Below are 17,061 nucleotides of genomic sequence, written 5' to 3' on the forward strand. Positions count from 1 at the left end.
CGTTCCCGATCTCGCAATCATAGCCAGACCCGTCGCAGCGCTCAGAACGAGGATTGGCTCTGTTTCTACCACTTCCGTTTCAAGGAGCGCGCCAACAAGTGTGTGCAGCCCTGTTTCTGGAAGAAGGGAAACTAGAATGTGCGCAGGTTTATGAGGCGGATATCTGTGCTGTTTCCCCAACGCATCGCCTACGTGTAATGGACTACAATAGTGGTTACAATTTTTTAGTAGACACAGGTGCGAATGTTTCTGTTCTTTCGGTAAGAAAACGTTCTTGTAATAATTATTCTAAGTTATCCGATTACAAACTATACGCAGCTAACGGTACCGAAATTCGAACCTTCGGTGTTAAGTCACTAGAGCTCAATTTGCGTTTACGTCGTCCGTACCGCTGGGATTTTATCGTAGCCGAGGTAAAACAGCCAATTCTCGGTGCCGATTTCTTAAGCGCATATAGTTTGTTAGTGGATATAAGGTCACGCAAGTTGATAGATAAGGTGACTAATTTAAATATTTCAGCATCTATTGTGAATTGTAAGTTAGCTTCTGTGACCACTATTGACAAAAGTTATCCATACTGGGAACTGGGATGTAATTTGTAAATACCCAGATATTACTAGACCTGTTAATTATAAGAATAGTCCTAAGCATAATGTGTATCACCACATCGAAACTACAGGTTCTCCAGTTCACGCTCGTGCTCGACAACTTCCGCCAGATAAGTACAAACGTGTAAGGGAAGAATTCAAGGTAATGCAGGAGATGGGGATATGCCGCCCATCGAAAAGCCCATGGTCTAGTCCGCTGCACGTAGTTCCTAAGAAAAATGGCGAGATTAGGCCATGCGGAGACTATAGGCGGTTAAACGCAATAACGAAGCCGGATCGTTATCCCGTACCGCGTTTACACGATTTTGCTTATCTGTTGGATGGTAAGACGATTTTTACTCGACTTGACGTTATTAGAGCTTACCATTGCATACCCATTTTCCCGGATGACATTGAAAAGACAGCGATCACGACACCCTTTGGACTTTTTGAATTTCCAATGATGACTTTCGGTTTACGTAACGCAAGTCAAACTTATCAACGGTTTATGGACCATTCAGTACTTCAAGGTTTTGATTTTTTATTTACTTTTGTCGACGACGTAATCATAGCTTCGGTCAGTAGAACAAAATAAAGAACATTTAGACAAAGTTTTTGAATGTTTTAGTCAATTCGGTTTGTCTATTAATCTCAGTAAATGTTGTTTTGGAAAATCAGAAATTGAATTTTTAGGGCATACAGTATGTAAGAATGGCATTCGACCTTTGGACAGCAAAATCGAAATTATTAAAAATTATCCTAAGCCTAAAACGATTGATGAGTTACGTCGTTTCTTAGGAATGGTTAATTTTTATCGTTCTCATATTCCCAACGCAGTTAGGTATCAAATAGTTTTAAATAAATATTTACGTGGTGCGAAGAAAAAAGACAAAACACCCATTGTGTGGACATTCGGTGCCGACGAAGCTTTTGATCGGTGCAAGGCGTGTTTACAAGAAGCGGTCACTCTGTCCGCCCCACGTTGCGAGGTTCCAATTTCATTAATGACTGACGCTTCAAATTCTTGCGTTGGAGCAGTTTTACAACAATATGTAGATAATAAGTGGAAACCGTTAGGTTATTTTTCGAAAAAAAAATCAGATGCTCAAACCAAGTATTCCACTTATGATCGCGAATTACTAGCAATTTACTTAGCGATTCGTCATTTTAAAGATTTAATAGAAGGCCGTAAGTTACATATTTACACAGATCATAAGCCCTTAATTTACGCTTTTAAAAAAACGAGGTGCGAAAAAGAAACACCAGGACGCATAAGACAGCTAGCATTCATTAGCGAGTATACTACCGACATTAGACATATTACAGGTTCCGAAAATGTGGTTTCAGATTCCTTATCACGCATAGAGACAATACACTGTCCTACCTCTATTAATTATGAGGAGTTGGCAGACGCTCAAGGTGGGGATGAGGAGCTCTCTCACATCATCAACGATGTTAATAGGCGAACTCAATTCAAGAAAATAGTTATGCCCATGTGTAGCAAACCTATTTTCTGTGAAATATCGACAAACAACATTAGGCCGTACTTACCTAAGCATTTTCGTAGATTAGCTTTTGACACAATACATAATTTAGGACATCCAGGCATACGCTCATCTAGAAAAATGGTGTCTAGTAAATTTTTTTGGCCATGTATGAATGGTGACATTGGGATTTGGTCTAAGAACTGTTTAGCATGTCAACGCACTAAAGTAGTTAGACACACTAATTCAGCCGTGCAAGCCTTTCCAACTTGTGGAAGATTTGAACACGTGCACATAGATCTTGTTGAACCTCTTCCAATAACGTCAGAAGGATTCAGGTATTGCCTGACTATGATAGACAGACGCACACACTGGCCGGAAGCATTTCCTCTTAAGGATATTACCGCGGAAACTGTAGCCAAGTATGTGTATGATGGTTGGATATCGCGTTTCGTTTCGGTCCCTTAAGGATAACAAGCGATCAGGGACGCCAGTTTGAGAGCGACTTATTTGCTAAGCTTATGGTGTTGCTAGGTATCAATAAAATCCGAACAACTCCATATCACCCACAAAGCAATGGCGCCATAATAAGGTGGCATAGATGTTTAAAAGTTTCATTAACAGCGCGTTTAATTCAAAAATCATCATCCTGGGTTGACGAATTATCAACCGTATTGTTGGTCTTAGAGCAGCTATTCGAACGGACAGTAAACTTAGTGCAGCCGAGATGACGTACGGTCAAACACTTCGACTGCCGTCCGATATTTTTAATAAGGAGGAAATCACAACAGGTGATGATTTCACCTACGTTCAAAAGTTGCGTGGCATTTTGAACGGTTTTAGACCTGATCACAAGTCTCATAGTAATTCGTCATTTTTTGTTCATTCTGATCTGAAAGACTCTGAATATGTTTTCGTTCGTAACGAGGTACATAAACTATTAAAGCCAACGGATGATGGTCCGTACCGTGTGTTGAGTCGTAAATCTAAGGTGTATAAAGTTGAGTTTCCTAACAGAAATGTTCAAATATCTATTGACCGATTGAAACCAGCATATTTCTTATCGAATTCAAGTGCGACAGTTAAACATGACGACGAACATGACACCGACTTACGGACTACGCCGACACGCTCAGGTCGTGTTACGCGGAGACCTGTACGTTTTGCTAATGTTAAGTTTTAAGTGCCCGTTGTATCAAAATATGATTAAGCAATCGAATTACATTTTTATTATAATTTTTTGTGAAACTACTAGATATTTACGTTATGTTTTATACACATTTTTTGTACCCAAATTATTGTTATTTCTACATGCATTTTTACACTTATTCATTTTTGTGTAAACAGAAAAGATTAAAACATGTTTATTATGTAATTTTTTTTAAGAAGGGGGATGTTGTGGGGACAACTGTCGACGTGTGAAAATTACGAGTCGCGAGTCTGTTGTCTCCGGACCCCGTTGCGCTTAGACGAGTGTTAAGCAATAAATATCAGTAACGTAATTACTCGTTTAATTTAATCCTGGCCCATAAGGAGATGACTCAATAGTGTGAAACCTCTCAGCAATACACTTTTTAAAAATATACTGAGGACTTTTCAGCAGGTTTCTGCACCAGGTCACAAGGCACGGACTACCCAAGCCTGGCTTAAAACCAACTTTCCGGATAGGAACTAAGACTGACCCTCATCTAGCCCAGATTTCAATCCTTTAGACTTCAAATTGTGGTCAGTTTTAGAGGACATGCTTCAACGACATTGAGCCTTTAAAAAAATCTTTGGAGCAAGTAGAGGCGAAATTTCATTTGGAAACAGTGCGTAAATCCATAGATTCGTAGCTAAACAGATACATTTTCATTTCAGAACTCTTGACTGGATTAGGTATATATTTTAGTTAATAATTAGAATCGAAAAAAAATAAAACAATCATCACACTTGGAGCCAATATGAACTCATTAGTTTTTACCACACTCGTAAATTGTATTTTAAAATTCTTATTTCCGACAATGTTCAAAAACATAAATGTTTTTAAATATATGAAACCTTAGATAAGCCAAGTTAGTTTTTATCGTTGTTGTTGTTATATATATTTTATTATTATTAATATATCCAGATTCCGACCGATGCATCGAATTTCAAGACAGAAAGAGATGGAGTTAATTAGAAGACTATACTATATAAGAAGTCCTTGAAAATTATAAATTTATTTTAAGTGTTTGCACATTTTGTATGTTTCAAGGAAAAAATTAGACTTAATTATTATTATATTGTTTTTGACAAGCCAACACAATATTTATATTGCCATATTATACTTTTTCAAAAGTTATATCTTATTGTCGCTTTATAGTATCAGACTGAAGTATCACGTTCTAGAATCTGGATATAAATAGTTATAAGGTGGAAGATTAAAGAAAAGTTCAGTTTTAACGATTATTTAGTATATTTTATATTAATACGTATTGATACAATGCAAATCAGTTATCATAAAAAAGTGACAAAATCAAAATCATAACCTAAAAAAATTTTACATATGTTGATACGAAAAATCTCTTTCATATGCATATAAATTAGTTCAATAAATCATTAGGAATTAACGTTTAAATCAGACTTATTTTGAACCCGGGTACCATCACCAGTTCTTTGAGCCCTCCCCTCTATTACTGATGTGGATGCAGTCTTTAGATCGTATGCCCATCCAATCTTAGCAAACAATTCGATAAACCAAGTAGTCGGATTAAAAAACAAAGTCCCCAATTATGCAGACCTATAATCCCAGGGGAATGCATGATGAAAGTTATGGAATCCTTCCCCCAGGATGACGACATTCAATGATCTATTGTCAGAGGGTAAAATGCGCTTGTCATATGGCCTAGTTCCTACGGCATGTGCATAACTATTACCTAGGAGTGTTTGGTGGAGAGATACAACGTATCTGAGAAGACTCAGATGCCACGCCACGTTTAGTCCCTCGTTCCAGAAGTACATAGGTATCAAAGTTGGTATTATAAAACACATACTACCAATAAAGGGTACGGCCCACCTGAAAAAAATATTGGTTAAAGTACTGTATTCTTGTTTTGTTTTAATTATACAATTATTATGTGTCAGGTAATAGCAAATATATCAAGTTCAGTCAAACCAAACATACACTGGTGGAATTACCAGCAGGCTGAGAGGCTAGAGCCTAGGGCGTCAAATTTGGGAAGCGTTTTTTTTGCTACCTCTTAGAAATCAAACAGATTTTGATGTTTTCTGATTTTTTACAGATAGTCTGCAACAAATTTTGTCAATTTATCGTTTACTGGTCATTGTATATTCGGTGTAGAATTATTTCTACTGACACATCTGCCAAAATCTGCTGCTGCAGAAATATCGTATCTAGTACTTTCTTTAAAATAATTAAAATTAGTTTTTGTTAGTGCTTTTCACTTTCACTTTCCTGATGTGCATGCATGTGGTAGACTTTTTTAAAAGCCATATTTATACGATAAGGAGTATTAAGAACCAGGTCTGCCACCATGGTAACACTGTGTTGCCAAGTGACAGCCCCTTAAAAATGTTTAAAAAAAATCCAGGTATAATATATCATAGGGTTGTGTCCGCCTTTAAGCCTGATGTTTAAATACCTTGTCAAAATGAAAAAAAAACAAAAAGGCAGACAACAAAGACTGACGTTTTAATTAAAGATTTTTTTAGTTTTAAATATATATACGAAATGCACAGTTAGTAGACCTGCAGTGTTCGTATAAAAACCCTGCAAACGACTGCAGAAAAATAGTGAGCCACGATCGTAGTTCTGCGTTTTACATTAAGAGCGCTTCAAGAGTGTCGACAATAAAAGTGTGCTTTATCATTCGATTAGCGTCTATGACTGTTGTTTAAATTGCTTATAAAGAAATTCTTCGGATCTTTAGTTCCAGCTAATGCAAAATATGAGTAATTCATATGCAATTACTAAAATGCAATTTAAAAATAAAACAAAACTGATGTCTTACTTCTTTTGAAACCTCAAAACTGGATTTGCGTTGACATCCCTCATGTATGTAAACTTTCCGCGTCTTTTTACTTCCGGATGCTTCTTGACGAGCAACCACCCTAAGTGTGAAAAGAAAGCCCCTCTAGCCGCATTATGTGGATCTGCATCTGTATCGGTATACCTGCCAAAATACCACTTGATAATACTTAGTGTAAACTTCAGGCTTAACGCAAAGTATTTAACGTTTTTAACGAACGGGAGTTACTGCTGTCACAACACTTAATCTTGCCCTAAATATTTTCAAACAGATTGTTTTGTTTTCTGGCTGTTGTTTATTTATGTCAATTAATAAGTAATTATATAACTTACTTATGATGTAATCGGTGATCTCTGACCCAATTTAAAACACTATACTCGAATGTTAAAGAAGTGCAAAGGATCAATATAATTTGCAAGGGAAGTTTTGCCTTAAATGCATTGTGAGACCAGAGACGATGAAGTCCAGCAGATACACCGAAGCTTGCGATAAAAAATATAATGCAATCTGTAAAAATAACTATATTTACTAGGTCCTATAATTCATTTTCTGACTGAAACAATGTAAAATACTAAGAATTTTTTATTTATTTAATAAATATTTGTTGCAGTATTAATACTAGAACCACAAACCAGGTAGATAGCTCGCCCTTTTGTTATTATCAAACAACAAATCCGTTAAAAAAAGTATTGAGAACAAACAAATGAGTTTTTTTATAGAAAAGGGCAGTCATCGCTGGCATACCCATTTTAAGTAGGTGCGTTGTTGTCCCTAGAGGTAGGAGTAGATTCTTACTTTGAACAGCTGGAGGTCGTATCTTACAGGGAATATCCCCACCGGTGTGTTCCAAAGTGTCTTAGGAAGACTTCCAGCCATCAAGGTGATGCTGATGAAGTTTTTAATTGATAAACCTAAACGATTCTTCAGAATACTAACCATAGTATGTAATAAACGCATAGAGACGCAATTTATCTGAGTATAAAAAGAGAATCATCCCGATCAGAATACGTTGGAGATTGATAATTTCACAAGCCCTTCACTGATTTTGGTAAAAAGTAAGAAGCTGGTATTTGGCCAGCACCGGCCCAGAGATGTGAGCAGAATTCGTACTTGAGCCTTGTAGAGCTGCATGTATTGCGTATCAATTAAATATTGCTTAGAACTACCCAAAACACCCAAAAGGTCAAAAAGCTTTTTGAAAGCTTGAAAAGAAGAAATTTGTTTTTTTCTTGTAGATGACTGCGGAATTGGATTTTTCGATATAAGACACTCTGCCTTCAAATTGAGGAGATAAGACAAAATGATCTTTCTTGTCAGAAAACAAACAAGCATAAGTCTCTGTAGGGTTAAACTTTACAAGGTTGCTATTATCCCATACAGAAATTTCTCCAGTCCTCCATAATTTCAATTTTGCAAACAAATTATGGTTCTCGCGACTTTAGATCGAAACATGTTGGGATGGCCGGAATATAATGTGTTGATGGTGTTCTCATCTGCATAGCAACGGATGTTGTCGATGTTTAACAGGGCATTCATATGCAGAACGAATAAGGTCGGCGAGAGAAAACAACCTTGCTGAACGCCTACATTGATAGGAAGGATTTTAATGCATATTTTCGTAGGACCTAACAAGAAAATTAGCCAGGCAACGGCATAAGCCATCGGGCAAACCGTATGATGGTACTTTTGACAGAAGTGCCATATGCCAAACTCTATCGAAGGCTATATTCACCCTTACTTTCCACAGTTTCGGCCCACCTATGAGTGAGATAGGCAAGAAGCACCAGTCAGCATAGGCGAGAAGGGTGACCTCGGCAAAAGTCATACTGAAGATCACTAATTAGTTGATGGTAAGAACCCTTTCAACATTAAATACCGCCTTAAAGTCTTATTTTTAAAATTATCTGTTCGGATATTTAAATATGCGGTAAGAGCGGACTTTTTAAAATAGCCAAAAAGGCCGAATAATACCTAAATTATTTACATGTTTTTTAGATGTGGCTAGGCCATCTTAAAACATATACTAAAAACTATTTAAATGTTTTAGACTTTTTAAGTGTTCCTTGTGTAGCAAACATAGAATAATAAAAATACGTACGAAAAATAATTGTAGACCATGCTGGACCAGCAGTCAAAGCGAGGTAGAGTCCATACAAAGCCGCAAGGTGAAAATATACAATAACTGCTAAGTTTCTATATAATATCTCATATTTCCACGGTGCTGCTTGTGGACCAACCAATTTCTCCAATTTTGATTCTTCCGCATCCACAAAATCGATATCGATGACATCTTTGCTAGTATTGGGTGCCATAATTCTAAAACAAAGATTTAAAAATCAAATTATAGTAAACAAAAAGTCTTAAAATAATTTTATAAACACATGAACCTAAAAAATATTATATCTCATATTAATATAAAAGTATTGCAGTTCATCAGTTTCCTTTTAATAAAAAATAAAACTTTATTATCAATTAAATTTTAGAGAAGTTCAGTACCGTAATGAAGTCAAATTGTCAGTATATTTTTTCCTACAAGTTTGTTATATATATACAGGTATTTTTTGTTTATTTTTGTTAGGTGTTAGTAGGGAAAAATAAACTAGGTAAGCTCGCGACTTCACCCTATTAAATCCATATTCTTGCTTCTCACACTAGAAAATAAGTCAATCTCAACTCCGTAGAGCTTACATCAGTAATCTGATTAGTGATTATAGTAGAGCCAATTTAACAGATTACATTTGTTATATCTTAGCCGAATGAGCTTGTTTCATTTAAATGTTCAAAGACCCAGTGACATACATATTTCTAGAGTACAATTAAGAAATGTTTTTATTTAAATAAAACTTAAACATAATAATCAAATATACAATATATCTTAACCTACATAGTAATAGTAGAAAAAAATAATATAAAGAAAATTAAAACAAATTTAAAAAGATAGTTGAGCGAGCACAGCACCAGCTTTGGGGTGCCAACTTAAATCTTTAATTAGTGCCTGTGCATCTGAAACCCGACCCATCATCCAAGGGATCAACGAAATCCAATCCGGCCGTTTGCCATCGTCTTCAGCGATGCCTGTTGGTTCCAAAATGGCTGGAACATTGACGGAGGCAACTGAGCAGCGTAAGATATAGTTGGCGCGGCGTGGCGAGAAAAATTACCTGCACTCTTTTGGCAATGGAAGCAATGGTGCTCAAGGCTACTTACTTCAAAGCCACAGGAACACTCATAAGGGGTACACATGGTCACTCCTAAGTGGAGGCTGATGGCAATGCGAAGTGATTCAAGGTATGAAAGCATATTCAAAGCGTATAGGAAGTGATGCTTGATTCCAAGAAGGTTTTTTTAAAACAAAACATTTAAAAACGATTCCAAAGAAGTTTATAAAAGATTATCCTCGAACAATGATTTCACAGATGGCTACAGAGAAGTAGGTACATAAGTTGAGTTGGTAATAAAAGATAAACAGATGTTTAAAATATAGTGCTGAGTGTGCGGTAATATCCAGAAGACGGTGACAAAAATCTCTAAATTTTGATATTGTCGAGTTTATGTATTCTTTAAAAACTTCTTTGAAAATCGGTGTCCCTAAGAGCGTAGTGTACAGCGATTTTTCATTTAATATTTTTACAATCGATAGATCTGATCTGAAAGTACAACATTTTATTTCAATAAATAATTTTACTTCGAGCAAAAAACGTATTTCTTATTTCAAAAAACTTTGGTCGAATTTGTTAGCTATTTTCAATTTAGACACCAACTGCAGACTCACCCGACTGGGTTATAAGCTGGCGAAATTATTTCTTAGTTTCGGAAATGAATGTTAATATACAAACAAATCAAAGCCATATTCAATAGACAGACACTCCCTACCATTTATCATTCATACTACTAATTCTTATTCGTTACTACCAGCATATTTGCCTGATATTGTAAAGTCAACAAAATCTTAGCATTCACGTGTTATTTAAACGTGTTAAATAAAAGCATTTGAGGTAAATAAAATAAATAAATAAATGCTTATGCTTAGCTAAACACGGGCATCCTTTTTGACCCTGAATCACTTCGCATTGCCATCAGCCTCCGCTTCGTTGTGCCCATATGTACTCCCCATACGTGTCCCTGTGGCTTTGAAGTAAGTAGCCTTGGACACCATGGCCTACATTGCCTGAGTGCAGGTCTTTTTTCTTGCCACGTCGCTCTAAAGGACATTATACGCCGCTGTCTTGCCTCCGTCAATGCTCCAGCAATTTTGGAGCCAACAGGCATCACAATTGACGATGCTTGCCATCAATTGTGATAGGATGATGATGTCTTTGATCTCTTTGAAATGGGACGGGCTTTAATATGAGATGCCACTTGTATGGACACGTTTGCCCTCTTTCACCTCCTTCGGACAAGCATGAAAGCTGGCGCAGCGCAGAGCAGGTAATAATAAATGACACAAACATAAGTCTTTCCTAAGTATTGTCTTTTGTTAACATAGCTTTTATACATTAAGAAAACACTTTTTAAACGGGTTGAACCTATGTATTATTATTATAAACGTATAATTATTTACGTATTTATTTATTTATCCGTTTTTAATTATTATTATTACAAATTCCCTTTCGTTTCATTCTGTTAAAGGATTATTTAGGTAAAATACTAATTGAATACTAATAACACATGTCGTATGAGAAAACAATAAATGTTTGTATGAATGTAAATGTTTATGAAGTCGGTTTAATATTTCTAAATGTTTTCCATTATACGTTATGATGGATAAATATTTAATGAATGTGTCACTAGAGCCTTTAGACTTACTTACATAGTTATTAGCAGTTGAGTGCTATGTTGAGCCGGATAGTCCGCGAGAATATATTTATTTATTTATTAACACATTGTTGCATTGAGATATAAAAATTTGATGTAATTAAATTAAAAGGAGGGCAACTGGCAGCCTTATCGCTTTCACGCGATCTCTTGCAGGCAACCACTGTGAGAAAAGAAAACATGTATTAAATTAGATAAGGTTGCCTACAAATGCACAAATACATATAACACATAGTTATTAAGACAAAACTAAACCACATATATACTATAACAATATAGTGTTGTATTAACCTGTGGGATCCAAGGAGGAGGGGGCTTTCGTTTTAAACATGTCAGTGTCTTTATTGTTATTATGAGAGTTTTTTGAGTTTTTAAAGCGTTTTTACGACGCGACATATGGCTATCCTCGGAAAACAAAGTCGTAAAAGCAAAACCTATTTTTTCAGGATAATCAAAAGAAGGTAACGCTGTTTTTACTAGAATACTAAGTAATTCTCGTGTCACAATGTCCGTTCCCATACTCCTCCGAAACGGCTTGACCAATGCTTATGATTTTTTAAGAATATTCAGTAAGTCTGATAATCTCTTATCGTTCCCTAAAATAGAATATCCAGCCGAACCTCGGACCTACCGACGGAACCTAGCCCCGCGCTTGTTTGTTCCGCCCTTAACCAATTAACGCCTGAGAGACGGCGATATTTTCCCGCGTCATGACTCGAGCATAAATCAACAAATCGTGAGTCTTGTCAATAGAAATGTTATTTACAAAACTACATTAAATATACCAACATAAATTTGATTTATTTTACGTACTCATCATTTAAGATATTTATAATACAAATTATCTATTTATTAAATTACCAGATTTGTAAAAAAATACAATTTAAAATTAAAATCACCGGTTATTGTTGTAAAAAGTATCACAAACCAAACTGGTTCTGTGATTGTGGAATATTGGCGGCAATCGTGAGGCTTACAATAAAAGTTTTAGTTGTATTCTAATTATTAATACAATAAGTATATATCAACTATATCGATATATACTAAACATAAATAGATATTTTTTTAAAGTTTATTGCCGTAATGATCGACATAAACATCTCACTACTATTAGTATATCCGCCATTGTTTTAGTCAAGTCTCGCGACGAATACCTAGGTAACACAGAAAATGTTTAGAAAATGAAAAACGGCTTGATGTAGTAAGTTGCCAATACTTTTATTGTTTTTTGAAGTAATCTCAGTTCCTCTCTACACATCGTCGCATTCGATGGAACCACTGAGAAAAGCAGTGGGCCCATTCTACCTTAGATAAAATCGAGGAATTTGTCAACAGGATTACTGGACGTCCGACAAATGTTCCATTGAGTCAGAGAGTACAAGATACTGTTCGGGAACCAGTGAATGAAGACGATACAGAAACATCAAGACAGGCAGATACAACACATACTCTACCACAGACTAAGGAGCAGAGAACAGATACTAATCAAGTGTTAATTCTGCCTACAATCAATATCCTAAGACGACAAAGTTTTACAAATAAATAGTGAGTGATTTAGTGATAGCTCGAAATATTGTGTTTTTGTAAAATAGTATTTGAAGGAGTAGTACTGAGAAATTTACTTATTATTACGACTTAATTAGGGGAGGCTCGGGCAAAAAGCATAGAGCGTGCAAGAAGAATTATAGATAGATAGCGCTTTGGCAATTTTTTGAATTCGTCTCATGTGAGACCGGCGATACCATTACAGTTCAACCAAAACATGCGACATTTGACATTTTTATCGACTTTTTTATAACGACTAAGGCAACTTCCTGTATGCCAGTATCACTTGTTTTGTCAAAACCGTATGAAAATCTGTGCAGTAGATTATGAGTTTCTTCATTTATTTATTTCATTTCAGAATTTATTCCAACGTCACTTAAAATAGATTTTCTATGTTATATTAAATATACAACAAGCCAACACAGTATTAATATTACCTTATTATTACGGCTTCAATAGTAATATCATATTGACGCTGTATGGTATAAGATGAACCTGGTTAAAGATTAAAATAGTCATAAAGTGTAAGATGGAAGAAAACTGCAGTTTTATCTATATTTTGTATATTTATATTAATACGACGTATTGATACAATACTATTGCGACCAGTTATCATAGAAAATTGACTAAATCGCAATTAAGTTCATATTTCATTAATTCATAACCTATAATTAAAATAACATTAACACATAATTATGTTGATAAAAAAATATATAACCGACGACATATATCATCTTCACGTTTCAATTAGACTTATTTAGAACCCGGGTACCATCACCAGTTCTTTGAGCCCTACCCTCTATTACAAATTTTGACGCAGTCTTTAGATCGTATGCCCATCCAATCTTAGCAAACAATTCGATAAACCAAGCAGTCGGATTAAAAAACAAAGTCCCCAATTCTGCAGACCTATAATCCCATGGGAATGCATGATGAAAGTTATGGAATCCTTCCCCCAGGATGACGACATTCAATGATCTATTATCAGTGGGTAGTATGCGCTTGTCATATGGCCTAGTTCCTACGGCATGTGCATAACTATTACCTAGGAGTGTTTGGTGGAGAGATACAACGTATCTGAGAAGACTCAGATGCCACGCCACGTTTAGTCCCTCGTTCCAGAAGTACATAGGTATCAAAGTTGGTATTATAAAACACATACTACCAATAAAGGGTACGGCCCACCTGAAAAAAATATTGGTTAAAGTGTTGTATTTTGTTTTGTTTTATTTGTACAATTATTGTGTCAGGTAATAGCAAATATATCCAGTTCAGTCAAACCAAACATACACTGGTGGATTTACCAGGAGGCTGAGTAGGCTGGCAAATTTGGGGATCGAACTTTTTTTTTTTGCTACCTCTAAGTCCGCAGGAAATATTTCCAATATTTCACTATTCACTTGTCATTGTACAAGAAAAAAGCAAGGACTTGACGATTGCGGAGTGCGGCACACACATCACAGCAACTCCCTTGAAAATTTGTAAATCTATCACTACAAACGTACCTATTACTTTAAAAAAAGGTAGTTTTTATTAGTGAAAAGAGAATTTGGTATTCATGCAATCCCCAGCATAATAGCTAGGGAGCTGATAAGCAAAATAGCTATATGATTTGCTCATGTGGCAGACTATTTTTAACAGCGGTAATTATACAATAAGAAATATTAAGAACCACCTCTGCCACCGTGGTAGCACGTCTTTGTCAAGTAACAGCTCCATAAAAATGTTAAAAAGTGTATTCTATATCATTAGCTCGTGTCCGCCTTTAACGCTGATGTTTAGAAAGTTTGTCAAAAATAAAAAAAAGGCAGACAACAAGGCCTCTGACTTTTTAATTAATTTTTTTTTTTATAATTAAAAATATATATGCGAAATACAGTCTGCCACCATCGTAGCGCTGCATGTTATATTAAAAGCGCTTCAAAACTGTCGACAAAAAAAGGGTGCTATATCATTCGCTTGTGTCTGCGTCCATGGCTGTTGTTTATATTGTTTATAAAAACAACTACTATTCTGAAAGAAGACCATTTGAATTTTTTGAATGTTATTTTTACTCAATAACAATTACAAGCAAATGATTTAGTAGAGTGTTTTTTACAGACTTAAACTCCTGTAGCTTGAAAACTGTAGCAAGAAATTTTTTTCGTATTGATCCGACCTTTAATTCCTGTCAATGCGAAATACGAGCAAATCATATACTAAAATGCTCACCAGCTATAAAATTTTAAAAGTAAAAAAATGGATGTCTTACTTCTTTTGAAACCTTAAAACGGGATTCGCGTTGACATCTCTCATGTCTGTAAACTTTCCGCGTCTTTTTACTTCCGGATGCTTCTTGACGAGCAACCAGCCTATGTGTGAAAAGAAAACCCCTCTAGCCGCATTATGTGGATCTGCGTCTGTATCGGTATACCTGCGAAAAGACCAATTGATAATTATTAAAGTAAAATTCAGACTTAACGCAAAGTATTTTTTTTTATGTAATAGGAGGCAAACGTTTAACGTTTTGAACTAACGGTCAGTCTTTGCTGTCCCACTTAATCTTGCCCTGAATATTTTGGGAAAAAATTGGATTTTATTTTTTCTGCCTGTCATTTATTTATGTCAACCAATAAGTAATTATATAATTTACCTGTGATGTAATCGGTGATCTCTGACCCAATTTAAAACACTATACTCTAATGTTAAAGAAGTGCAAAGGATCAGTATAATTTGCAAGGGAAGTTTTGCCTTAAATGCATTGTGAGACCAGAGACGATGCAGTCCAGCAGATACACCGAAGCTTGAGATAAAAAATATAACGCAATCTGTAAAAATAACTACTATATATTTCCTAGGTCCTATGTTTCATATTCTTACTCAAACAATGTAAAATACTAAGTATTTTTTAATTTATTTACTAACGCTTTGTGGTGTTATTAAAAATATAATCACAAATCAGGTAAATAGCTCGCCGGTTTGTGATTATCAAATATCAATTCCTTTAAAAACGGATTGAAAACAAACAAATAATGTTTTTTTATAAAAAAGGGTAGTCATCGCAGCCATAGTTTTAGTGGTGGGTGGGGCGTTTCCAAACTTTGAGGAAGGAGTACACTCTTATTTTGAACGGTTGGAGGTCGTAAATTACAGAGAAGATCCCCACTGGGAGTCGATTCCACAGTTCACTAATTTGCAAAAGACTGTGTCAAGACACAATCTTTTGCACAAGTGAAGTGGACTGTGGTAGACTTCCAACCATTAAGTTAATGCTGAATAAGTTTTGAATTGATACGGCGTACGGTGTTAAAATTAGGCAGGAGGGATCAACCAGATCAGAACACTCACCATAGTACACTTTGTAAAAAGCGAATAGAGACGCAATATAACTGAGTAGTGAGAATCAACCCGATCCGTAATACGTTGGAGATTGGCATTGATATGCGGAACGTACAGGGTGGGTGATAGAAAACAACCTTGCGGAGCAGGATTGGAGCACGCTCCGATAACTAGAATTTTGATGCTGCGTCCGACAAGAAAATTAAACAGTTAAAAACGGCATAAGCCATCGAGCAAACCGTATGACGGTACTTTTGACAAAAGTGCCGTATGCCAAACTCTATCGAAGGCTTTTACTATATCCCTTACTTTTCACAGCTTCGGCCCACTATGAGTCTGATAGGCAAGACACTGATGATCACTAAATACCTAAACTTTTCAAAAATGAGTACCACCTTCTTATTTTTAAAATTAGCTGTTCGGCCATTTAAATATGCGGTAAGAGCGGACTTTTTAAGTAGCCGAAAAGGCCCTATAAGCTAAATATTATTTGCAAGTATTATAGATGTGTGTGGCTATCTTAAAACGTATTCTGAAATCTATTTAGGACTTTTTGAGCGTTGCTTATGTATCAACTATGTAATGAAAAAATACGTACGAAAAATAATCGTAGACATTGCTGGACCAGCAGTCAAAGCGAGAAAGAGTCCATACAAAGCCGCAAGGTGAAAATATCCAAAAACTGCTAAACGGTCATAAATTATCTCATATTTCCACGGTCCGGCCTGCGGACCCACCAATTTCTCCAATTTTGATTCTTCTGCATCCATAAAATCGATATCGATGACATCTTTGCTAGTATTGGGTGCCATAATGCTAAACAAAGATTTAAACAACAAATTATAGTAAACAAAAAGTCTTAAAATAATTTTATAAGCAAAGAAACCTAAGAATTATTGCATGTAATATTCCTAAATATTTTCTTTTAGTAATATAAAAGGATTGCATTGCAACAGTTTCTTTTAAATTAAACTATCAATCAAATTTTACATTTAATAAAACAAACAACAGTTCAGTACCTTAATGAAGTCAACTCGTTAGTATAAGTTTCCTATATCTAAATATATTGAGAACTTCCTCTATTTTGTCCTACAAGTTTATTATATATATACAAGAATTTTTTGCTTATTTTTATTAGGTGTTGGTAGAGATAAACAGACTAGGTAAGCCCGCGACTTCACCCTGTGAAATCCGTAGTTTTGTTTCTCACACTGGAAAATAAAACAATCTCAACTCCGTAGAGCATTCATCAGCAAACTGATTAGTGATAGTAAAGCCAATTTAATAGATTACATTTATTGT

At 35.5% G+C, this 17,061-nt stretch overlaps 1 protein-coding gene across 1 annotated transcript; it reads right to left on the reverse strand.

Annotated features, from left to right (window-relative positions):
- Nucleotides 1-4,484: 4,484 nt before the first annotated feature.
- Nucleotides 4,485-16,827, reverse strand: LOC123708035 (acyl-CoA Delta(11) desaturase-like). Its single transcript, XM_045658489.1, has 6 exons — nt 16,779-16,827; nt 16,358-16,575; nt 15,074-15,248; nt 14,693-14,854; nt 13,220-13,626; nt 4,485-4,701 (listed from the first exon to the last, which is right to left on the reverse strand). Exons 2-6 carry the CDS (start codon nt 16,569-16,571, stop codon nt 4,652-4,654), a joined length of 1,008 nt encoding a protein of 335 aa, XP_045514445.1. The 5' UTR covers nt 16,572-16,575; nt 16,779-16,827; the 3' UTR covers nt 4,485-4,651.
- Between the last annotated feature and the right edge of the window lie 234 nt (nt 16,828-17,061).

Source organism: Pieris brassicae, chromosome 1, assembly GCF_905147105.1.
Source record: "Pieris brassicae chromosome 1, ilPieBrab1.1, whole genome shotgun sequence".
In the NCBI taxonomy this organism is placed as follows: Eukaryota; Metazoa; Arthropoda; class Insecta; order Lepidoptera; family Pieridae; genus Pieris; species Pieris brassicae.